This window comes from Eleginops maclovinus, chromosome 9, assembly GCF_036324505.1.
Source record: "Eleginops maclovinus isolate JMC-PN-2008 ecotype Puerto Natales chromosome 9, JC_Emac_rtc_rv5, whole genome shotgun sequence".
In the NCBI taxonomy this organism is placed as follows: Eukaryota; Metazoa; Chordata; class Actinopteri; order Perciformes; family Eleginopidae; genus Eleginops; species Eleginops maclovinus.
The window spans coordinates 16,300,688-16,325,993 of NC_086357.1; the positions used below are offsets into that span (position 1 = coordinate 16,300,688).

Genomic DNA, 25,306 nt, shown 5'->3' on the forward strand with positions numbered 1-25,306 from the left:
TTACTTAAAACAATTAATAAAATCTAGTAGTTAATTTATTTTTATTTAGTGAAATGAACTTGGTCTATGGTGTAAAAATAGCAGATCTACCCTCCCCAGAAGAAAAGGTGAGATACGTTTTTCAAATGTTGAGGTGAAGATTTAAAACATATTCTAAGTGATAGAGAGTTGCAGAGAAACACACAGGAGTCTATACTTTCTATTTATTCCATTCTAGGTACTCAAAAGCAGCAGTGACATGCATTGCAACAGTCCTGAAGCTAAACGGCATGCTGTCGTGTTCAGGTGTCCGGGTTATTTGATGGAGCAGGTTCTGCAGTAGTGCGCTGGTAAGCACAGAGCTGAAACACACCTGAAAGAAACCAAACAGCAGGAGGAGTTAAGCAAATCAGTAATCTAAATAAATCAAAATATTTCACTGACCGAAGAAAGGTGCAAAAATGGAATGCTATGGATGCTCGTCTGGCCTACAGACAAGGATTGTAGTGCCAAAAGGTAACTCTCTGTAAACTTAACTACAAAATATTATAAATAATTTAACACAGTAAATACCTGCTGTAAAAGCCAAAATGATAGCCACCCAGCCGATGATATAGGACCAGGAAAAACGCCAGTCCAAGAAGCGTTTGCCAAAGAAGGTGACAGTCACTCCGGTGTAGATCGCCAAAGCCAGCAGAGCGAGGAAACCTTCAAATATGGGAGGTAAAGGTAATGTTAACAATGCACAATACTGCAAAAAGTTATCGGACACGTCTAATTCAGGGAAAATGGAAACCTGCTGTTTTTGAACTGACCGTGGATTTCACTTCAATCTCACTGTGTGTGTGTGTGTGTGTGTGTGTGTGTGTGTGTGTGTGTGTGTGTGTGTGTGTGTGTGTGTGTGTGTGTTACCTGACAGGACCAGGGCGATGCCTCCTGTGCGGACCCTCCTGTTCTTGGTGCCGTTAGTAAAGGCGCTCAGGCCCAGCACCACGCCGGCGAAGCAGCTCAGCACCGCCAGCAGCATGAAGGCCCGGGTGGCATCCCAGAAGGCTGGAAACAAACAAGACAAACAAATCACTTACATATCAACATACAAACAATAAGGCCTGCAGATGGGAATTTTGAAATATTAGAAGTTGTCTGGATTTATTTATTATGGGGAATTCTCATCTACTTTAATCTGCTCTTCTTTCCTTTCTTCTTTATTTATTTGATTGTGTAGATTTGTGTTCTTCTATTTAAAAAGGATTTCAATTCTGACCAAGACATTTCCTCAGAAACTCCCACTTGGTCCATACCATACTTGTACTTGTCTTGTCTGAAGGCCACCAAAGTACTCACCTACAGTTATGGTGTGGGCATGGCATTTGTGGTTGATGCAGAACCTCCACAGTCCCTGATTAGCAGAGCTACCCGAGTACCGATACTGCATCCAGAAATCTGTTGCCGTAGAAACAATGAGAAGCACAAGGGCAGCCAAACCGCAGAGCGTGCCCCCTCCCGCTAAAGTATACAGCATCGTGGAGAAGCCAGGGGAAGCACTGTCCTCCTAAACATTCAGCAACTGTTCAGGGAGCAGAGGACAGGGCAGAACATCTTCATTAAATAAACACTCGAAGATTTATTCATGGATACCCTAAATGACAAAGATATTCATTGTACATCATTATATATCTGGTCAAGTTTCCGTGACAATTTTGTAAAACAATGAATTCAGTTTCTTGGATGTGCTACAGATCTGTCATGGGTTGTGCCCATGATAGCTCCTGACCTGCTGCAAACCTTCTGACTGTCGTTTCCTATCTGAATCAAGATTAAGTGCATTTACATGTATGTAGTTTCAGACTGAGGAGGAAGAAGAACTCAGATCTTGTATTTGAATAAAAGTACCAGAGTGGGGGAATGCTCTTTTACAAGATAAATTCCTGCATTCAAAATGTTATTCAAGTAAAAGTTGAAAAGTATTAGCATCAAAATATACTTAAAGTACCAAAAGTAAAAGTACTCATCATGCAGATTGGCCCATTTCAGAATAATATGAATTAACTACATGTGTAACTAAAGTCCTTTCTAAGGGGTTGTTTATATTGTACATTATTAATCCAAGTCTGTAAAGTCACTAAATGTACAAAATACATGTCGTGAGTAAAAGTACACGATTGACCTCTGAAGTGTAATGGCGTAGAAGAACAAAGTAGCCTAATATGGAATTACTCAACTTGAGAAACCTATGGTTTCAGAGCAGACAGAATAGATTGATTAGATCCAAAACTAAATGTACAGAAACAAACCTATTATTTAAAATAGTTGAAAAACAATAGCCAGACTACTTTTGGAATTACCTTAGGCATTTCCCATAAAACAGAAAAGTCAGAGATTTGATGCGAACATTTCAGTAATACATGCCTGCACGTTAGAAAAGAGAGTGAGTCATTATTCAGTGTCACTTGCAAATTGTTCACAGCCAGCAAAGCACTTGACCCACAGCGCTGTGTAACAATAAGCTTGCCTATCAGGCAGTTCAGAGCCATTGTTCACCACTAATTCCCCTCAATGCACCACAAACTAATCTTCCAATACTGAGCAACTGAACCGTCAGCAGTGTGGCTCTGTCGCACATCCAGCAAACCAATACACTGATTCTCAACCCCGTAATCCTCAATGCTGCAGTTGAAAAACCCTAATACCTAAATCAAATCCAAATAAAACGTATAAATCTCAATTTAAAATGTGTCAAACTATAATGTTGTTAGTTCTTGTCAAGAAACACGAACAAACACCAGGCGCAGTTATTTAGCTTTTCCCTAGACGCTGTGGTAGTCTTCAAATGTCCTGTCTTTGGTTTCCATAGATCCGCTTGTTCTGCAAAGCACTTTCTCAGTGGTTGATTTGCCTTTGAAACCCTTGAAGTAAGTAGTATCTTCCTGGTTGTACTGAAAAAAAGAGCAGTTTTGTTCTGATACCTCTGGGTTGGCGGGTGTCTCTCCAGGGTTACTGGCTGTGACTGTGTGCCTATCCTTTTTAAGCCCTGTACCCCTGGCTTTCATTGTCCATCTCACAAAAGGGGGAATGATCCAGAGCAGCATGTGAGGGACGGTAAATCCCTGTTGCGCCCTTCCCTGCAGTTACCTCCATCCCTCTGTGTCTCTAACCTCTTGCACTTTCTCTTTCTCTATATATCCTGCATGACTTCTTCTCATTTCCCACATCTTTTAATTTCTTCTTCATTTTTTTCTGGAAAGAAGATGATTAATCCTGGCACCTAATGTGAGGTGCTGGTTGAAATCCCACAGTTCAGCTACAGCATCAGTATGGCAGTATGCAGAACAAGCATTAGCAGTCCTTCTATGCATAAGCAACACATGCAATGACCTAGAGCAGAAAATATGTTTATGTGTGTGTGTGTGTGTGTGTTTGCACCCAGCATAAGTCCTCTATTTGGGCAAACTTCATGCAAACAACAAGCAGTGTTGTGACACTTTATATCTTTATTCCATCAGGTCATTTACAGCTCCAAAGTGTAACTTAAGAATAACTTTATTTAGCAACAACAACATGTGGTATTAAACAGCCACTGTTTGACTTTTTTTTACAGTTTGAACCCCATTGACCCCTTGGCATTTCATAATTTGTGCACACACTTTGTTTTTAACAGCACAGGTTTGAAATTACACTGAATATGCCATTGTGAGCCACAGATAATGAAAAAATATAAAGCATGATATCCTTTTGTCTTATATCGATCACGTGTCTGCATAGGAACTCAGTAAAGGTGGAGATAAATTCTGGTGAAGGTAAAGATGTGTGTACATTTGTCATTTCACATTGTGCAGTCCAGCAGCATTCTTCCCTTTAAAGTGCCTCATCACAATTTACTTTAGCCTGCTAACATGTTCTTGTATTTTTAAAACTTTTTTTTATTGGCAACAACTGCATACCTCATCACCTCAGTGGTTACAGTATTACCACTTCTACTCTTATTTCTCCAATTACTCCTTCCCTTTTTTCTTAATAGTAACAGACATCAGGAAAAACACTGGGAATTTGTGCGCAAAAATGCCAATGAGAGATAATTGTCTACATTGCAGTGACATTATAATATTTTACAGATGAAAAGGCTTATGAAAAAATATGTGAATAAATAAATAAATCTTTCAATCGATCCATATCTACAAATGTCACAAAAAAGGCACATTATGATATGCATAACCAATCGTGGCTTTTCTTCCCACAACATGAAGAGTCCAGCTTACTGCCTCCTACAGAAACTAGAGATATCAACCGCTTCATGGTTCAACAACAATCCCTTCCTTCTTCAGTAACTTTCATGTTTTGTACCGAGTACCGACTTATGCTGGATAAAATGTAGTTTAGCATTGTGAGAAATAAAAAACTAAACTAACTTGCAGGTGTGCTTGAGGTGAAATTACTCATGCCTTTCAGTACAGGCATTATCAGTCATCTTTGTATTCTAACTTTATACACACACATATATGCACACACACACACACACACACACACACACACACAGTTAATGTTGACATTTGGACACAAACACCGACACGAAGCGGTTAGTGATCCCCTGCTGGGATGTGAGTACGCTTGTGCTTCCTGCTGCTGCCCGCCAGTGTTTCTCCAGTGAAAAGCTCAGTGGTTGGGGGCCCAGAGCACGACAGTTCGATCTGCAGAGGAGGAGAGGAAGGTCCGGTCATGGGGGTGCCACCTACACTGAATCACCTTGTCGCAGTGCTCACCTGCCACCGTCTGAGGAAGTGGCTTGGTTAGGTCACCTAGGTACGGGAAAAAAGAAAATGAATGATCAAAAGTTTAGTTTAAGTGATTCACCTTTTTTGACCCTTTGAGTACTTTGTCACAAACCAGAGTTTATTTTCTCGCCCCCTGCAGGCAACTACCTTGAAGGTCACTGATGATGACTTTGTTGTCGTAGGAGCCGGTGAGGAGATGATGGGCTCCTGGTGAGAAGCGCACTGAGCGGATGTCAGTGCTGTGTGGCCGATATGTCTGAACCATGCGGCCTCCTTTGATGTCGTACAACATGCAGGTACTGTCCTCCTGACCCGAGGCCAGCAGGCGCCCGCTGGGATCCACCGCAACCGAAGCAACTGCACTTCCTGTGTGAGACAGAAAAAAACTGACTGCCTACCATTTGTTTTTTCCTTAAAATGATTTAAACTCTAAAAACTCTGAACTGGAGGTTTGTTTACCTCATTGAGCCTCAACTGCTACTAATTGTTTTTTAATTTAAGTGACAACTAACTTGGTCTGATCTAAAGTGTCTATTTTAAAATCTTTTCAGAATTTGCACTTTATTTATTTATATACTTCATGCCAAGGCTATTTACTTAAGACAAATTTGTCTTTGGGTTTGTTGCATACAATACACATAAAGAGGAAATAAAAAATAAAGGAAAAGTACTGCAACAGTCAATAACATAAATACTAAAAACAACACTATGAGAAATCAGTACAATATAAGCTGTGCAGTTTGATAAGGGCATGTGTGAAGCTGTGCTTGGTTCCAGAAATCTCCACGAAGCATTAGTGCCTTCCTGTGGGTAAACTGTGGTACCACAACGTCCTGCAGCAGTGTGGCGTAAGTCATTTGCATCTCACCTGAGCCGTGCAGAGTTGTTCCCACCACCCGGACACAGCTGGGCACCCGCAGATCCCAGAAGCGCACAGTCTTGTCCTGAGAGCCGGAGGCGATCATCCACCCTCCCCATGTATACAGACTCAAAATGTGACCTGTTCAAACAAACAAACAAACAAACAAACAAACAGGTCCGGTCTTAAATAATTGTAATTTTAGAGCTTTACCTTGTTTCACCAAGTTTGCAGAGGAGGAGCTGTAGCTGACGTACCAGTGTGTCCGCTGAGGGCGTGCAGGCCCTGTCCTCTCTGACAGTCTGTCGTGTAGATGTTGCAATCTCCGGCCCCGGCACTGATCAAGATGGATCCTCCGCTCTCAGGCCCCTCCATGAAGGCCAGGTCCCTGATGGTGCCGTCATGCATGCTGAACTCCAGGTCCGGGCCTGAATCAGAGGCGTACAGAGGGTGAAAACAGTATCATCATCTAAATATCCTTAGTGAGGGAAAAATGTACTTGCCTAAAGTATTCTTCCTGAAATTGTATTTTAGACTGTCATAGGTATATTATCCATCATTAAAACATAGGTCGTTAGGTTACAGTTAAGTTGCTGTGTAAATGGACACAACCTTTTACCTACACACCAAAACGCATTAAATAACCCGTTACCTGTTGCGTTGCAGCTGTCTGCATTGAAAGGCAGGACTTTGACATATTTATCATTGGAGCCGGTGGCCAGCAGTTGTCCGCAGTGGCTCCAGGCTACACAGTAGATCGAACCCTTGTGGTGTTTGTTCCTCCTGAAACGCACCGCCGGCTGCTTGACTGCACTAGAAGCACTACAGGAGCCAAGAAACAACAACACAGATACATTAGGAAAGGTGGGCATTCTAAAATCCTATATAGTAATAACAATATTAAATATGTTGAGGAATACTTTCTTATGTGTGAACTTTAACCAATTTTCCCAAAGTTGAAAAACCTTTGGCTTGTTAGGTTTACTTTCTATGAACAGAATATCATTTAGTTTGTAAATATTCTATCATGTAAGAATGTGTTATAGTCTGGATCAGTAGGTACCAGCAGAGGCTCCTACCTTGGGGTGAGTGTTTCTGGGTAGGCACAGACTCTGAGGGTTTTAGAGTTGGAGCCGACAGCATAGAGAGCTCCGGAGGGATGGAAGGCAACCGCCCGCACCGCCTGTGTGTCCTCCAGCTGGTTCACCCTAACAAACTGTGCTTTGGACTTCCCAGGCTGTACAGGATCAGAACAGATGATCTTATGAACTATGATATCTGATGAACATCAGCATAGATTTTTTTTTTAACACAAATTCTCTCCAGGTTAGCCTTTAGGAAACAGCTCAAATAAATGCATTAACATTACAGTATGGAACTATAGACCTACTTAATGGCAAAAATATCTATGATAATAAGTAATCCTTGAGCAATTCACTTTACCTCTTGTGAGTTACGTGTTGCAGAGCAGCCAGAATCATCTTGAACTGACCCTCTGATCCTCTCAGCACTAACATTAAAATGCACACACATATGGTTAAAAACATATATTTATTCGATACTAGTACAAATTACCCCACAAGATTTTAACAGGAGAAAAAATGACATTATGAAAATGTAAGCCAAACATGACGCTAGATCTTGGGGGTTGATCTTGATTAAAACACTCTTAAGCTCTTACCTCTGACTGGTAGAGACTGGGGACTCGCCGAGGGAAGGCAAGCCGTGGCCCCCTGTTCTTAGTGGGGTGCTGCTGACCCCACGAGCCGGCGTGTTCAGTGGAGGCCCAGTGTCTGGAGTGTGGTGGGCAGTGGTGCTTCTGGGACTTGAAGCGTTGTTGTTTTCTGTCAGTCCGTTCCACTGTGTCATCAGCTCATCTGCTCTGTGGTCAACGCCCACATTCATCTCCTCCAACTTCTGAATGGATCTGGGCAAAAACACGATCTCTCTGAGGTTGTGTTTCGCTCATTAAATCACTGATGTTGGCTCTTTTAAATGTGACTTACTCACCTACTGAGGAAGGTCTCGGTGAGGTTGTTTTTGGCAAGGTCCTGCGGCTTCACCCCTCCCTCCAGCAGCATCTGCTGGTAAAGTTGTCTCTGATGCTGCTTCTGCTCCAGATGCTGCTGCACTCGGAGACGCTGCCGGTAATACTCCTGGATGTGCTCTGTAGACTCTGGATTCTGGACAAACACACATTCACACATCTAGTTAAAAATGAATGTATACTGTGAGGCTTTTTTTTGCAGAATATGTTGAAAACTTTCTAGCAACTTTCCCCTGAGGAGGCCTGAAATAGCAGAACAGTTATCATTGGCTATGGTTATCAATATTCTTTGCCTCAATGCTTGGCCTTTCTCATTGCCACCACACACACACACACATACACACGTAAGAGCACACACACTAGATTATAATAGACCAACTCTCCCCGAGAGCCCCTACTGACAACTCTTCAACTCCCAAGGCTTCGTCCTCCATCACTCAACCCATAAAAAGTTTTCAAGGACTTCATCATATCCAACGGGTCTACAGTGTACTGTATTCCATTTGACCACACACACACACACACACACACACACACACACACACACACACACACACACACACACACACACACACACACACACACACACACACACACACACACACACACACACACACACACACACACACACACACACACACACACACACACACACAAATCCAATCTCAAGCTACTTTGCTCCTGCATGGGAGGGGATCTGGGGTGCATAAAGATGAGCGATGATGGAAGCAGCGGGACATCTCAGGTGTGACCCAACACAAAACCAGGTTATCTGCCTCCATTGTCCATGACCTCTACCCTCTTCACTGGAACAGGGGCTGGGACCCCGTGGACAGGTGTGGCGGGGAATTGGGAAAGGATTTATGAGGCAGTGGACACAAGGTGGTTCAGGGGGAATATTCTAAATATCTAAAAGATGGAGTAATGCTCGTGGAGGGGACACAGACTTAACATCTTACTCAAGTGACCACACAAACAACCTTAGCTTTTTACATTCTCCACATAAGTCATGAAACCAATTCAGCAACCAATGGTGATAGACACTACACTTCTCATTGAAACAATCTTGGGCTACATTGCTCTAAAAGTTAATATCACCCAGATATAGTCTCCACAGATACAATACGTTTCTGTTTATGGGTTTGCCTTTCTTTTTACCTCTTCTTTTTCTGTGCTGCAGGGAGGCCCGCCATCTTTTCCGGGGGTCAGAGGCGTGCGTGTGGTTTTTGGTCCATCCAGCCCTTGTGGTTGCTTCCTATAGACAGGAAACAAATGGAAATTGAAATTGAACTAAAGAATAAGTAAATAAAGTAAGTATCACAGTCTGTTTATTTAACTCGAGAATATACTGTACCAAATTGAATGAATGCTATTGTTTTTGCTAAGTTTTGTGACCAAGTCATATGCCAATACAAGCACATCAATACAACTAGGCGTGCTACAATTCTTTTACTGAAATAATTATTTGTTCTTGTTAATGTTAGTAACCAGATCTGATTCATTATTATCATGGCTTAAATTGCATACCATAACACATTCTTGTTAAGGATGAGCGATTTCACTTTTGAACCAGTTATACATTTTTGCATCCAGCAGGAGGAGCCAGACAACCTAACAACATCTAACAGACAAACTGCTCAGTTTAAGGAGCTCCCTTTTGTTATTTCTTAGATCCCGGTCTCCAGACATTACAGTGGTGTACCATTGTATTTGCCTTTCCCTTGTAAAGCAAATCCGTGAGCTCATCTTAACTTTTAAGTATGTTTACATTTTCGATGTTAATTTAGTGTAAGGCTCAGAAGTACTAGGCTTTTCGTTAAACACTTTAGATTATATTTTGTCCATCAGTTCTCAGCTGAGTTGATTTAATTAAAGCTTACTAAATAAAAAACTGTATACTGTATATTACTGATATTGAACAACCTGAGTTTTGGAAATCCAGGGTTAAGTATTTAAAACAAAAGAAACATCTGCTTATAAATCAGTTTATATGTGTTAAGACACATAAGTTATGGAAGTGATTGAGGGAAAGTAGCAATGCTCACAGCTAAATATGTGACGGGATCATTTGGAAGACAATAAAGTGTTTTGTTGCTACACATTAGAAGTTGCTTTGCAGTGATACAGGTATGGTATGCTTTGACATGTACTGTATTGTGCATTGCTGCATACATTTGTGCTGCTGAACTTCACCCATTTGGTTGTTCAGGAACTCAACCAACAAAGCACTTACTTCTCAGGTGAATCGTCCTGCTGATGCAAATTGTTCTCCACTAGGCTCTGACTCAGGGCAGACTTCATGTTGGCTTCCATGCCTTTCTTGTCCTGGGCTGCCAGACCGTGGGAAAGGCCGTCCAGAGCTGGATTGAGGGATCTGGACATGTAGGTGTCCGCTGAATGAGGCCTCTGGCTGAAGGGTGAGGTAGGGCAGGGGGACAGGCGGTTGATTAATGGAGTGAGGAGGTCAGCGTGGCCGGCTTTGCTGGGCTTCACCAGGCGGTCCACGTGGATGTTGAGGGTCTTTTGCTGGAAGGCGCAGGAGAAGGCACCTGGAGAGACGTTCTGCAGCCAGGAGAGCAGGGACAGGTCCAGCTCATCACAGCCATTTCCACATAGCAGATCCACACCGAGCAACACTTCCCCTTCTGTGATCTCCTCACCAGTGGCTTTACTCTAACAAATAGAAGCAGAGGAGTTTTTGTTGAGTTTGATGCCCTGACAATTTTGAAAAACATAACAATGCAATCAGACCTCACATGTTTGAAAACTTTGAAAATTCAAATGAACAGTTTTGGACGCGAAGCCTTTAACATCCAATGAATGTTACCCAATTCATTTCCAGAGTATCACATTACCTGACAGAACTCCACACAGCACTCGTACAGAATCCCTTTGATGAGCAGCTGGAAGAGGCGGTTCCCGCTTGCCCTGAAGCCTGCCTCGCTCAGCTTTCTGTCCGCGGGAATGAACTCAGCGACCATAGCACAGGCTTCCTCGAAACAGTGGACCCGTGCCGTGCTTGGGTTCCAGTCTTTGAACTCTGCGTGGTGGGTGAGGCGTGGCAGGGTGAGGAGGAGACATAGCTTGCTGTAGTCGTCTTTGGTCGGACAGAACTCCTCCAGACTGTGGAGACACTTGACTGCCGCTTGCATGGTAAGCTCCAGCTGTAGTGGACGTATAATTCAAAAAGGACATCCGAGTAAGTGGCTGTTTTTGCTTCATATTTCACACAGCTTTGTCAAATCAATTCATTCACAGACTCATACCAGTCACAATTCATTCATAATCAATTCATTCACAGACTCATACCAGTAACAATTCATTCATAATCAATTCATTCACAGACTCATACCAGTAACAATTCATTCATAATCAATTCATTCACAGACTCATACCAGTCACATTGGATCTAATGAGGCCATCAAATTGCCAATAATCATACTAAATTCCTTATTTCATATTTACATACGTTTTGAGGGTCTTCAGCAGCAGACATGGCGTTATTTACACACAGAGCTTCTAGAAACTTCTGCTTCAGTATAATGTAGCGGAACCTGAAAACAAAAATATCAGTATTTCAAAAATGACTTGTATGACATTAATTCAGTAACTCTAATTGGACTAGGATCATTTGTGCTGAGTGTTTGGTGGTTAGTAAGAAATAGAGGCAGTACACAGAATTACTTACTTTAGGTCCCTAGGCTACCAGTGGCCTGCTTAATTTCTAAATCTGCACTCAGTCACTTGTGAAGGGAAACATTCAACATCAACTCCATACATGTTTGACAAGCTACAAACATCCTACAACTCCAGCTCTAAGAGTTTCAGATAGGCCTCCTCATAACGTAAATAAAACTACTCTGGCTGTCCCTCAAAACATTATTTCTCTCACCTTTTCTTGTCAAACTTGTCCATTCCTTCCAGCGGTTGAATGAACTGCATCACTTCCTCCCACTGGCCGTCCAGAATGAGTTGCCTGTTGAAAGCGGCAAATCAACAACTGAGGAAAACTCAAACAAGCCTGTTCCCACCACAGAACCAACCCAGATCTTAGAAATATAGCACTGCAAGATACAGTACACTGAAAGTCTAATCTTCTCTTTAAGGACACGAGAATCTTCTCCTATCTAAAACACAAGTGTGCTGTACAGTCTTACCTGAGAAAGAGCATGTCGTCAGAGTAGAGTCCATTGATGACACCGCTCTCCTTCTCTAAGGCCAGCATGCTGATGTGGAGCTTCCTGGAGTTCAGGAAGTCCAGCATCAGCTTGATCACCTCCGCCTCCTTGATGGCAATTGTCTCCTCTGCCGTCATGGTTACACAGCTGGATTGGTTACACACAGAGAGAAGAGGAGATGGTCATTCTGACAATATAGCATCAATAAAGAAAGAAATGCTAATGGTTCATAAACAGTAAATTACTCAATTAAACCCAAATACATGGATTGAAATGAATTGTTGACACAACAATGGTCAGGTGTTAGTTGTTTAGTTGTGTGACTATCATAGTTATGACAATCTTATTCAATTTGCAGGAATCTCAGCTCTACATGTTATGCAATCTGCAGCATGGCCCAACTGCTGTAAAATTGTGTAAAAGGATAAACATAAGCTTGATATTGGACTTAAAAAACATTTTAGTAAGTTATTTAGTGGCCAAACAATAAGGAATTTCCCGATGTGCATCACTCAATATACAGCATTATCTGTGTGTGTGTGTGTGTGTGTGTGTGTGTGTGTGTGTGTGTGTGTGTGTGTGTGTGTGTGTGTGTGTGTGTGTGTGTGTGTGTCTGTGTGAAACAAAAGAGGGTGCCCTTACTTGTTTGAAATCAATGTTAATGATTTAAACACTGACAGATGGTCATGCTTTATACATTCCACAAATGCAACCAATGACAAACCACTCTTATGGTTCGAACAGCTGCTCAGTAACAACACTAACCTGATGTTTAAATGTCATTAATGATCAACACTTCTACAGGAGCTCCTGATGTCTCTGTTCTTCTAAACAGTTACTTTAAAATGTGTTTATCTCCATTTGTTCAAACCCAGTGGCACAGCATACATAAATTGATGTGGCATATACTACAACAACATAGTAAACCAGTTTGTTAAAACAGGATCTTAATCGGTGGTGTGTGTAGCAATCATAATATTTGTAGTGGCTTGCAGTACACTTAACATTTAAAAATGACAATATTTTTGCTCTGATGGTAAGAATGCATCTCTATAAGGTCAGGCTGTAAATAGTTAATCACAGTCACAGAGAAAGCTAGACAAAAACCTAATGCATCTTCATAATGCATGATCCACTCGCCCTGTAAGAGCAACAATAAGAGGCTAAGAGACTTGCGATGTCCCAGAGGTGTGTGTGTGTGCGCAGGAGACAGCCTGCGACACCACCCTGCTCCTCCCTAAACACAGAAACAACATCCAGCTGTGTGCATGTGACGGTAGGTCTGCGGCCCAAACCTGCCAGCCTCAGCACTTTATCTGCGCTCACATAGGCTACACCTTGTTTACTTGAGTATGGCACAATATAGCAGACACACCTACAGCAGTGACCAGCATGCAGAACAACAAGAGCTAATGTCATCAATTTTCCCTCTAATGTGCAGGATTTCGCGCATGGCTACACCGGACGGTGCAGGCTAACACGCCGCCTTGAATCCGTGCCAACTCCTCACCTGTCAGGCTGCACCAATAACACGCCGCATTAAAGCCCCTCCAAACCGTCTGCAGTCTCCAATGGTACAGTATCTCCGAAGAAAGAATCAGGTTTTGGGTGTTTGGATGTTTAAATACCGGTCAGCGTCTCCAGAAAGGTCCCTTCTTCCCTCGCTCTTGTACACAGCTCGCGGTTGCCATGCGGACGCAGCCGCAAACCACCAATCAACTGTAGTGATGACGCCCTGCAGTCACACCTACAACATGGCCATACCAATAATAATAATAACACGCCTTAAAAAACGTGTTTAAGCTAGTATTAAGCTTACTGTTATTGTGGTTTACAACACATCTAATATTTAAATACAAAAGAAAAATAAAATACGTTACGCAGCCTATGTAGTTTTTTTTTCATTACTTTGCGATTGGCTGCACATTCGAGCCCTCGCACTGAAACCTAAAACATAAATTACCATTTTCGGGGCTATATACTTAATCAAATTATTAATAATATATTATTATTAATGTGTCTTATGTGGTAATCACAACTTATATGTCATGTATTGAATTAAAAATAAATGTCCTATTCTTTCAACGTGTTATACACATCTGCATTGATTTGGAGTCATAAAGTGAACTAATATGAAAGTTATTTAAAAAATGCAAGAGTTTTCAGTAGAAAAATCTAAAATATTTATATAAAATAGGAACAATGCACTTAAATCCTATAAAACGTAAGTCCTTAAGTCCTACCTTTCCATTGTATTCATACAATGCTGTATGGATTTGAAGAAACTTTATCAGAAACTTTATCATTAAAAAAGTCCTTACATTTGATATTATAGCCCCAGAACAAAAGTGCTGATGTATTTTTTTTCTAAACTGTTTACTGTAAAAATGTAAAAAAACCAACTTGAATAACAAATGAAGTAAACAATACAAATAATACAAATCCCCCTTATTTCCTTTCCAGTTCATTCAATTTGTGTGATTTACAGATCCTTTCCTCCTTAAAAAAAGACTGTCCGTTTTTACAATTAACACCATAAATACTGAGACCATGCTTAGTTTTATTGAATGCCAAAAAAGACAAAAACTAAGCAAAAATGAAACTTCAATTTCAGCAAAAAGGTGAATGACGGCACAGCGTCTGACAAACAAACAAATTCATCCTAATAAATTGGTACGCTTTCAAATGAACATACTGTACAATATCATTACAGTTTAAATAACCATTCATCCTGGCCTTAAACAGCCGTAAGCAGGTGGACAGAGCTTCTGTGGATAAATCCTTTGATTAAACTACAGGGAAACACTCTGTACTAGATTACATTTTCAATGACATGTACATGCTCTCTTTTGGTCATAAATATCCCCCCAGTTGAAAACAATGCACCATATCAGCAGATTACATGTATACCCGTATGCAGCAACAAGGGTCTCACTTATTCTGCCTTTGTGAATTTTATCATTGAGATCTATCAAATTACTATACATCTGGCCATTTTAGGACATATGCAACACTGAAAATATGCTGCAAACATACTTCACATAATACTTAGCTTGGGTCAACACATTTCTGAAAAAGATGCATAGAGGTGTTGAAAATGACAATCATAATTCAATAATCAGGCAAAACTTGCTGTGATGTATTTTTTTTAATAACAGAGCAATTGATTTTTTTAACCTATGCGCTAAACCTTGTACTATGTTAATTATATTTTTTGTTTGGTGGCTTTACCAAAAGTGCCTAAGAGTAAAATAAGTGTAGGAAAGTTGTGAATCTGAAGGGATTCAACAATGTCGAAATAAGAAAGTACTAGTTCATTTTTTAATTTGAAATCCTGATACTGCTGTGAAAAGAAAAAACCTCTTAGGCCTTGACATTTTCTCATATAGTGATACCAGTGGGTGAGAGTTTAATTGTACACCATATTAATATACTGCAAAGATCCTACATGTTGCATTAGGCAGCATTTCAAAATAGAATATAAACAATACTGAAGAGTTTTATTTGTTCACAAATCTGCTCTGAAACAGCAGTAAAGTGATCGAAAACACTAGTTCTCAACCTTTTTTGGCTGAGGCAATGCCTTGTTGTGAACCCTAAGTGAAAAGAAACCACTTTTCAATGTCAATCAATTGCACTTGATTGAATATGTGAAGTTGCAACTACTTCTGTATATTTTGAGAAAAAAATAGTACAAACATGACACCATATTTGTATATCAGAAATATTCCACATCATACGTTAAATTGTCTGCATGTTTCTCTACACAGGTTGAGGACCAAGGATCTACAGTAACGTCCTTCATTGTTTGAAATCTCTTTCTTAAAAAGGGTTTTGAAAAAAAGCTGAAACCGCTTGGCTTTGTTGAGCTGAACACACATTAACTGTGTTCCTATTTCTAGCTGTATGCAATTCGTTTTTTGGCCCTTTGTAGTTTAACGTACCTTAATATACAAATTGTTTAACCTACAGAGATGAAAAAAAGTGTTCTTCCAAATACAAAAAAGCCCCTGTATACGCTGTCTCGCAATCACCTCATTGCGCTCACACGCTAACACAAACGCGTATAAGGCCCCACAACAGGATAATGCACAACATAAATCAATCTGTACATGAATTAAAAACATTCAGTGCTTAATTTAAATGTCCTGGCATTCATACTGTCTCTTTTTTGATGTTTGGCACATAGGAAACAAAAAGAAACACTCACACATGCCTTCATAATTAGACTTAAACATGTAAAACCTCTAAAAACACAGATGTGATAAGCATTTACATCATTCTTAAAAGGTGACATACATTCCAGTTGTTCATAATATTTGAATCCTATCATGTCCAGTCCATAGTAAGTAGTAAAAACAAGGACAGGAATGCAATAAGAGGATAAAACAAACAAACAAACAAACAAACAAACATTAATAAGACAAGTATGCATTCATCTAACTGGCATTGCAGGTGCTTGAATCTTCATTAATATTTACAGTGAAGTGCAAATTGAAATGGGTATGTTCCATTTGAGGGGGTAATGGTGAAGTCTGGGGTATCAAGTTCCATTAGGACTAAACAGGCACTACTTTTTTAGGGGTGGCTGGCTTCTTGGTTTGCCAGAGATGGCCGTGGATGGTAACCGCGTCCACGCTGGCTGACATGGTCTTAGCTGGTATCTGACTGAACTGCTTCTTGTCCGAGTTGTACTTGTAGATTCCGTCTATCATCTTGCGGTTGATGCTCTTGGGGCCGATACCTGTGAGCTTGTTGATCTCCTCCATCTCGGGGCAGTAAGTGTAGAGAGAGCGAAACTGACAGCCGCCATCTCGGAACAAAACCAAGAAGTTGTTGGCCTCGGATTTTTCCATTTCCTGTTAATGTCAGGGGAGAAAAGCTTATTAGATAATTTATGTTGAAGGAAACAAATTGTTCATTTTATATACGTATACACATATTTGTATGTGCATTTCCCTTGGTGGAATATACCCTACAATGTGTTGTATGTCACTGTGATGGAAGAATAGTTAACTTTATTAAACTTGCATTTGTTTGGATTAGTTTGAATCTGTTTCCTGGTTATAGAAAAAACCCGAACCGTAATGTCCAATTTCTACATCGATTCAGTTTAAGGTACATTTCCATCACAAATTTCCTCAGCAAATGTATCATACTCACCACATTTTCCTATAAATGGATTTATTTTTCATAGAGCCTTTGTCAATCAATGTTAAGCAACAGTTATTTCCATTTCCTGCAGAATTAAAAGCTTTTACTTCATTGAGGGGCTTTTATTGTGAAACTTTTGTGAGAAGTATATTTTGTAGTTGTAGGTATGTGGTGTGTCATTAGGACACCCCGACCCCTGCAAGTGTACAGAACAATAAATGAGACGCTCTGTGCCGTTACCTCCAGGATCTTGTTCTTTTGGCCCTCATTAACCTTGCCTGCGAGGCAGCAGTGGGCCAGAGCGTTCTGGATGATGTGCTTGTTAGATTTGGCACTGGGTTCCTTGTATAGCTTCGGTCCTGAATGAGAAGAGAGGGGAGAACATCTGGATGGGTGTGTTGTCATGGCAACTACTCTAGCTATGTCAAAAAAAGACGTTCCCTTCCAATTTTTACTTTTTCTCTTGATAAATAATGTATGAAGATTGCTTCTGGTTACATATCCATATTTTTTCAGAAGGATGTTTGTTTTAAATCTATTGAGTGAGACAGGACGATGACCTAACTTTTGACAAGAAATGACAATATTATAAAAAGCACAACGCTACTTAAATCGTACTCTTTGTGCCTCTATACAGATTAGAAAACACTGCCCTGTAGTTTAAATATTAGCTGCATTGTATTCCAAAAATTACACAAGATCCCAAAAAGTAAAAATATGTTAAAGATATTATTTTATATCATTAGCTCATGTTAACCTTTAACTGTATGTCTCTTTTAAGCATCAAATTACAAGCTTTAGGCTAAAGTGGTGTGCTAGTTTTAAAATTTTACAACCAATGCTATATAACATATGTCCGAAGTTTTCCTACCGGTGTACTCTGCATTGGATGTAATAGAGGAGGTTGTGGATCCGTTTTCCCAGTCCTTTTCTCCATTCCTGCTGCTGGAGCGACTTGGGGACAGGAAGCCATCTGCAGAATCTGGCCTAAAGCACACACACGTATACAAGCAGAGTGTCAGATTACTTTTCTGCATGGTTGCTGCTCCAGAAAACTCTCCAAAGTATACTGTAGGGAAGGCAGGAAACTACAGTACTATTACACAAGCCGCCTAGAAACTTTGCAGTACGGTGGCACCTCTAAAAATACATCCTAGATATCAGCAGTGGTTGGTGTGATTTTCCCTCCCTGTCTACATTATGTTGGTATACATTTATTCTTTAAAGAGGGATTTATTTGTACTATTCAGCCCAACTGGTAGCAAAGCTTGCAAGCAAAGGCAGGGAGTGCAGTGATGTGAAGCAGTCTGGTGCATTCTAGGTCAATCAATTCTAAAGCAACACAAGGCATTTACTTGCTCTTTTTCTGGACTACAACTGCATTTTTTCCAGAGTGTGTTCTATAGAATTGGTCTTGAGCTTTAAACAAAACTAAAACATTGACTTTAAAGTTTTTATAGCGTGGAATGGCCAGAGCAGGAGTGTAAATTAGTGAGGAAGGAACAGCATAAAGGTGGAAGTGGAACAAGTGATTGTTTTGTGGTAGCGGTGCAGCTAAAAGCGTAGCATTCGACAAGGGCTTTGAATTTAATCATAAGGAAAGAAGTTGCTTTTTCTTCAAGTGCTCGATCAATCCATTATAAAACCCAGTGTGTGGAAAGGGGTTTTAGTGCAGGATTGGGCTCAGGGCAGCATGAAGAGGCTAAAGGTTTAACCGCTAAGCAGAGACTAACCTTCTCCTTCTCAGTTTAGGAGAGTTCAGATAGTAGAAGAGACCACCAGATGCTAAGCTAGCACTTCTGATGTGTGAGAAACAGCAGGAGAGAAAGTTTTAAAGAAGGAAAAAACATGTTAGCCCTGACAACTGGAGTTAGTCTGTACAGCTTGGCAAAAAAAAAAAAAAGAAAAGTCAGAACAGTCACCTTTACTGCACATGAAGGACAGTAAAAACGACTTCAAAGTCAAATTTTCCGGACATTGTGGCACCATATGTCAGCCCTGTATAATTAATTTACTCTATATATTTTGGATGTAATGCTCCTCCATAGTTGCTAAGTAACTGTAATTCTTAAATTATGTAAACCAGATTGACACTGTGAATTATTTCTAATATAACCCAGGTGCCAAGTACGTTGTTTGATTTTAGGACTGCACGGTTTGATCCTATTTTTGATGATTAAAGCAAAGAACAAGCTGGCATGAATGCATATAGGTTTTCACCTTCCTGAATGAATCAGAGTTATGTATCCAAGGTACGAGAAATCTTAAAACTACTATTTGTATTGCATTTTACATCATCAGCTAGAGTATAGACTTGTAAAAACTTACCTTGGCAATCTCTTCTCAGAGTGAACACTGTCGCTGTCTCCCAGGTTGAGGGAAGCAAGGGACAAGCTAGAGACTGAAAAGACACGTTGGCGTGAACCTGGATGTGAGGCGAGATGTGACACAGCACGACAGAGTTACACCGACACAATGGGAAAAACAACAACACAACCACCACGCTGTCCGCTGGGTTTTGTGCCAAACCCTGTTGCAGGGCAATGCAGTCTCAGCGATACTTGTTATCTTGTACTTTCAGGAATACACACAGTATTCACATGGTCGTAGCCTTTAACACATGCATACATATTTATTATTATACAGTATTTTCTTTTTTACTGATTTGACCCATAAAAACATATAAAACACACAGTATTTATTGCATTGCTCTTTTTAGTATCATCAAGTTTAAACCTAACATTTAAGACCTACTGTATCCTGTTGGGCTTATACAATAAATATTTCCAACAAAGTAATAGAAATATCCAAATTAACCCAGTTGAAAGCTTAACTAGACCAACTTGTATAAATATTTTTTTTTATTTTGTTATGTAAAATAAATAATATTCATTTAATGTGTGTGTGATTAAGACATATCTCTCAACTGGCACAAAGCAAAGTGGCAGCAGTACACAGATTCGACAGATGGGGTGACCAGGACCCACTGAGTGGGGGTCGTCTCCATGGTTACCTGTGGCAGCTCTGACTGGGGTTTTGGGGGAGTCCATGCTTTCACGATGGATAGACTTAGGTCGCCCCCGCCTCTGCTTGGCCCCGCCGACTGGTCGAGGTTTAATGACAGTGTCCATGTCCTCCATCAGTTTCAGCTGCTTCCTCCTCAGATACTCCTGCTTGATGAACTCCCTCCGGGTCTTTTCTTCCTCCTTCCTAGTGCGCTCCTCCTCTGCTTTCAGTCTGGACAGACAGAATAGACAAATGGGTTACTGCAGAGAAATACTTTCAGGGATTTTCTGTTAAACATGAGTCAATGATGATTAATGATGCTAAAAATAAACAAATATCAACTAAGCTATATATTCTAAATCTTTCTTTTTATAGACACATCAAAACATTTGGCACAAGGTCACACTTTCTTTACTTTCTGAGGAAAATGAACTGCCTTATCTCTTTCAGGACATTGGTAGAGGGATTTACATTTATGTGTTTCAAGATTTACAACCTTAAACTGAAAAGAAAGGCAGAAAGTAGACCACATGGAAAACGGTAACAACGGTTGACACACCAAACTGCCTGCCTGTAAAAAAAACTGTTCAATATTCTTGAGTACTGCGCTGTGCTCTATTCTGAAAATACGTATGGGCTTATTCTCCAGATCATGTATCGGCATACCGAGCTTCCTCCTTCTTCTGCTCCACCTCAGCCTCCAGCTGCATCTTCCTCTGCTGGCTCTCCTTCTCCCTCCTCATCCTTTTCTCCAACAGTGCAGCCCTCTTCTGAGCCATGTCCTCCTCGGCCACACCATCTGCCTGATTCATGAAGGAAGCAAAGTCAATCACTTCTTTTACGGTTGCGACATTGCTGTGTGATATTGCGTACATCATCTACATTTTTTTATAAGGAATGACATCATTCAAACTGTTACTGTGAAAGCTCAACTCTCCTTATGTTATGGGATAAAACAGCAAAAAAAAGTCTGGTTTAGAAAAGATACTTCCCTCTGTATTCCTATTAAATCTCAATTTGAACCTTTATTATAAAAATAGTTTTTTCCACGTTATTTGTATAATGTATTGTTCCCAACATAGTCATATTAGGTTGCTAATTGCAGTACAAATCGGTTTCCTTTTCATATGAACATCCTTTGCTCATCCCCCAGCATCCGCCATCTATTTAACCCCTCTTTACCCACATTTCCACAGCTGTGCTTGAATTATTCACAACAGCCCCAGTTTTATGACCCACATCGAAGCACAGACTGCAGCTAGAAAGCCATCTTACATCTTATGCTTTTTCTCAGCTGACATTTTTCCTGAACCATTCATCATCTTGTTGTGTTAGAAACAATGATAAAAAACAAACATGGCTGCCTCAGGTTCAAATATAATTGAGTTTAACCCAGAACTGCAGCAATGCTTTTAAAGGCCTTGAAGGGTCCTGAACAGTTGCCACATGGACTTGTATTTATGCTATGTTTTTTTATAATTTCTATTGGTGACAGACATTGGAGACAGTTCTTTGTCTCATCTGCGTACCTTGAAGAAAAAACCACGAGAAATCTTCTGTTCGTCCTCATCCCCCTGCTGCATATCCAGATCATCAGCAAGTGTCAGATCTTCCAGTGGCTTCACGACTGAGAGAGGAACCTCTATCAAGTTGCTCTTCACTTGGCCTGGGTCTTCTGGCTGGGGGGGGATCTCTGTAGGTGTCACTGTGAAAGTCTCTACCACAGGGTGGGCCAGAACCTCAGGAACTGATGACTCTATGAGAGGTTTCAGATCTGTTAACGGCGGCTGAACTGAGTCTGCTTCAGTTGGTTCTACTTTCAGCTGGAGGTTTGGGGAGCTGGGCGCTGATTTGGCTACACATATACTGGCACTCTCCCTCTCTGGGGAAAGGAGTGACTCTGTCTCCTTGTCTTTTTCCCCATCTATTGTGTCGGTATTGGCGGTTGCTGGTTTCTCCCCCAAGTAAACCATGGCATATGCCAAGGGCTGGGAGGGAGAAAACCGCCGTAGCCTGGGGATGCTGTCGACAGATTGTGGGGCAGTTAGGACTCGATTATAAGGGGCGAGCTTTAGCTCGTTTGGCCGAGCATTGCGAGGATTACGTGAATGGAAAGACGCAGATTTGCGTTTGATGCTGGTTGGAGATCGGTGAGTAGAATGAGGGGAGTCGGCAGGGGAAGAGGGTCCTGAGGATCGGGTAACGGCTCGACTCTGTTTTTGTGGCGATGGGTTTACGTATGAAGGAGGGATTACCCACACCTGCTGGTGTTGTTTCTCCCGCATGGCCATGATGACTTCCTGCTGCTGAGCCAGTCGCTGCATCTCAGTCTGAAGGAAGGCTAGTGAATGGTTGAGTTTGTCAATAGAACGTGTATACTCGGAGAGATCTCCCTCTGTTGGCTGAGCCTGGCTTTGCCCACCTTCCTCTAATGCACCGGGTGACTTTGTCCAACAGGAGGCTGTGTTGCTTTGCTCTGCCCCATCAGGTGTGTCTGCTTTGCTCCTCCCAAATTTAAAGGTAGGACTTGTGCTTGCTGCCTTGCCTTCTCCCTCAAGTTTCCCTCCTTCCTCCCCACTGGCTGCCCCATCTCCCTTTCTCTTTACCACATTGAGAAACGCAGAGTGACCCATCTTTTGTCGATGCCTTGTAAAAGCAGCCTCCACTTTCTTCTTCTGTGCTTCGATGGCTTTGCGTTTCTCCTCCAGCCTCATCCTCAGCTGTACCATCTCTGTAGCCATGACCTGAGCGGGGTCATTCGCTGGAAGTTGTACAGGTGTGGGCGATGTTTTAGCAGTGAGGGGTGATGGGATCTGTTGACGGATGGGGCTGTGCTCGGGGGTCGGGGCCCAAGAGACGGATAACGGAAGTCCAAACTCAGAGCCCTCAGGAGTGGTCTTGAGTGAGCTGCTGCTGCACCTCCCTGAGTCTGGCAATGATGGAGTATGCTTCTTCTTCTTCTGATCTGCAAAGCTGGTCAACTTAAATCCTGAGGGGGATTTGCTCTGATTGCTCGGGCAGGGGCTTGGCGTATCTATATCCAGGTCCATGTTCATAGAGCAGTCTTTCAGAGAGGAATCCTCATCCAGCATGTCCTCTGTTTGGATATGGAGGCCTGTGTCCACCTCTGTAGTGTCTGTGATGCTCACAGACCCTTTGGAGTCCAACTCTGACACTGGCTCCAAGACACCAACCCCAGCCCCTTGTGGAGAGTGCAGGAAGAAGCCGCTGTTGATCCCCTCTGCTGGGGGTCTGCTCGGGCTGTGGATAATCTGAAGGGCTTCCTCAATGGAGGGAGTTGTTTCCCTGACACTTCCATGTCCGTTGGGGTATGATCGCCTGCTGGGCTCCACACCAGCCAGGCTGTCTGGGCAGCCCTCCTCATCGATGCCCACACTCTGACCGTTCACAGGCTGGAAGGACAGATTACGCTTCATTCCAGGGGGCAGGTGGTGGACTTTGAAACCAGAACCATCATCAGTGCTGATGGACCTGACCATACCACGCATGGAGGAAAGACCGGCGGAGGCAGAGTCCTCTTTGTCAAAGGGGATGTCAAAAGACACTCCATAAGGCCCTGACCTTAAGAGTAAAACAAAAGACAAAACCAAAATATGTATAAAGATTTTCTTTTTCAAATGAGCAGCAAATAAAATAGAGATCAATATTACTGACCTTTTTTCTTTTGGCCATGTGCCGAGGTTTCCATCGACAAAGGACATTGAGGTTGACCTTTTGATCTCTCCTGAAAGACACAAGTAAGCAGAGTAAGAGTTAAAAGTTGTTGTACCGTAAGTCATCATGTACCATAAGTAATCATATTTAGCTAAATAAGTACAATCAAAGTATATAAATTAATTAATAAAATCACCTGAGTTTCGAGGCTGAGGTCGGAGGGGCAAACTAGAAAATGAGAGAAAAAAAAGACAAATGTGTAAACAAATGAATAAATATTTTCATTTTATTTTTAGCTTTAATTTGTGCAAATAAGGACTGCACCATATATTTACATCTGCCAACTGCCAAACCCGCTTAAACTACTAACCAACAAGCAGAGAGAGAGAGCAACATTTCAGTTCATCAGTCTAGCATACCTGGGTCTTTCAGGACTTGGAGGTCTTTCCATGAAGCTCCTCTTGGTTGCCTTGGAAATGGGGATGGCTGAGATGTTCTTCAACAAGGATGAGGGGTCTGCGGTGACACAACACAGACAAATGATGATGTAACACAATTTGCTTTAACAACGTATAGCACATACCAAGCACATACCACTTCTTCTTTCCACAAATGACACTACAGCTACTATTGCTTAATAGCAAATGTTTTAAGTTCAGAACTTAAAGACATAAGACTTGCCTGTGCCTTCATGGTCCAGCATTCTTGGTTTCACAAAAGACGGCTTTACCACCTCAAACCACTGAAACAGCTCTGCCATGAACACCAGATAGTTGTTCTGTGAAAAACAAACAAACAAGACATAAAAGTCATGAGTTTTGCTTACATTTTGGTATGTGTCCCGTTGTCACTTTCCCACAATACAAAAGCCATTAAACTGCATTGTACCCTTTCCTCCAGCAGGTGTCTCTGTTTATAATGACAAAGAACCTGGTTTGAGGAGTATTACTTGTATCATCCAATCTATGTATAAATATTTCATCAATATTGCTCCACGTGACAGAGTACCCTATTAAGGTAGAGGTGCTTCATAGTTCTACCTGCAGTGGAGTTCACAAAGGATCTATATTTATCATCTTTTAAAAAATACATTTTTAAAAACCTGAAGAAACAGAAAGAAAATGGCTTTCCTGACTTTAGAATAATTGGAATTTCCTCAGTTTCTGTTAGCCAAGCTAGTGAACCCAACAACATTGCTTTTCACTTGTCAGGCAAGCTAATCTGCCAACAGCACCTGTGGTAGAACAGAGGAGTGATTAAGGCATTAACCTCATTTTTGAAATAGGGGTCAGCTATTTTTTCCTGCTCTCAATCACCAGCATGCAATCCACCAGCCACCAGCCAGCATGAATTGGATAAGGTAAGAAATGTTAGAGGGATCTTTGCCACTGCTGTGTCTGGCAGTGTCCATGTCTCAATCAGGTCAACATACAACAGGAGGTCAAACTGCTTGAGGAAACCACACTGCAAAACTTAAAGCACTTTCTCTCAGTATTACATTTTCCTACACTCACTGTTGTTGTTTTCCTTTGTAACAAATTGAAAAATGTTTGGACTTGGAAAAAACATTTAACTTTATCTGCACTGACAAATATGTAGCTTTAAAATACATACAATGTAAAAACACCACATGGTTCAG

General features: G+C 41.3%; 3 protein-coding genes across 8 annotated transcripts in view; all 3 read right to left on the reverse strand.

The window, feature by feature from the left end:
* Positions 1 to 189: 189 nt before the first annotated feature.
* Positions 190 to 3,117, reverse strand: lim2.2 (lens intrinsic membrane protein 2.2). Its single transcript, XM_063891858.1, is given in 6 exon segments — positions 190 to 352; positions 553 to 687; positions 892 to 1,032; positions 1,324 to 1,546; positions 2,946 to 3,093; positions 3,095 to 3,117. Coding segments are annotated over 6 exon segments (741 nt in total). The 3' UTR covers positions 190 to 281.
* A 333-nt stretch (positions 3,118 to 3,450) lies between these two features.
* Positions 3,451 to 13,543, reverse strand: LOC134869240 (WD repeat-containing protein 47-like). Of its 2 annotated transcripts, XM_063890724.1 has the most exons (17): positions 13,343 to 13,543; positions 11,812 to 11,979; positions 11,547 to 11,630; positions 11,124 to 11,208; positions 10,510 to 10,818; positions 9,888 to 10,327; positions 8,813 to 8,909; positions 7,618 to 7,790; positions 7,289 to 7,534; positions 7,051 to 7,117; positions 6,687 to 6,844; positions 6,260 to 6,429; positions 5,865 to 6,035; positions 5,617 to 5,748; positions 4,896 to 5,114; positions 4,737 to 4,772; positions 3,451 to 4,664 (listed from the first exon to the last, which is right to left on the reverse strand). In XM_063890724.1, the coding sequence occupies exons 2-17, from the start codon at positions 11,967 to 11,969 to the stop codon at positions 4,630 to 4,632; spliced, it is 2,580 nt and encodes an 859-aa protein (XP_063746794.1). In that variant the 5' UTR covers positions 11,970 to 11,979; positions 13,343 to 13,543; the 3' UTR covers positions 3,451 to 4,629. The 2 variants fall into 2 exon arrangements, with proteins under 2 accessions (XP_063746794.1, XP_063746793.1); XM_063890723.1 differs by having other exon boundaries at positions 3,451 to 4,772.
* An 829-nt stretch (positions 13,544 to 14,372) lies between these two features.
* camsap2a (calmodulin regulated spectrin-associated protein family, member 2a) overlaps positions 14,373 to 25,306 on the reverse strand; it is a 42,369-nt gene continuing 31,435 nt past the window's right edge. For 2 of the 5 annotated variants that reach the window (XM_063891913.1, XM_063891910.1), the window contains 12 exons: positions 24,349 to 24,445; positions 24,087 to 24,183; positions 23,864 to 23,895; positions 23,668 to 23,737; positions 21,522 to 23,574; positions 20,659 to 20,795; positions 20,000 to 20,223; positions 19,315 to 19,411; positions 18,720 to 18,785; positions 17,858 to 17,973; positions 17,227 to 17,345; positions 14,373 to 16,691 (listed from right to left, as the gene is read on the reverse strand). In XM_063891913.1, coding sequence (XP_063747983.1) covers positions 16,392 to 16,691; positions 17,227 to 17,345; positions 17,858 to 17,973; positions 18,720 to 18,785; positions 19,315 to 19,411; positions 20,000 to 20,223; positions 20,659 to 20,795; positions 21,522 to 23,574; positions 23,668 to 23,737; positions 23,864 to 23,895; positions 24,087 to 24,183; positions 24,349 to 24,445 — 3,408 coding nt within the window. In that variant the 3' untranslated portion in view covers positions 14,373 to 16,391. The remainder of the gene's footprint in view (positions 16,692 to 17,226; positions 17,346 to 17,857; positions 17,974 to 18,719; positions 18,786 to 19,314; positions 19,412 to 19,999; positions 20,224 to 20,658; positions 20,796 to 21,521; positions 23,575 to 23,667; positions 23,738 to 23,863; positions 23,896 to 24,086; positions 24,184 to 24,348; positions 24,446 to 25,306) is intronic. The other 3 variants (XM_063891912.1, XM_063891915.1, XM_063891914.1) reach the window with 3 other exon arrangements.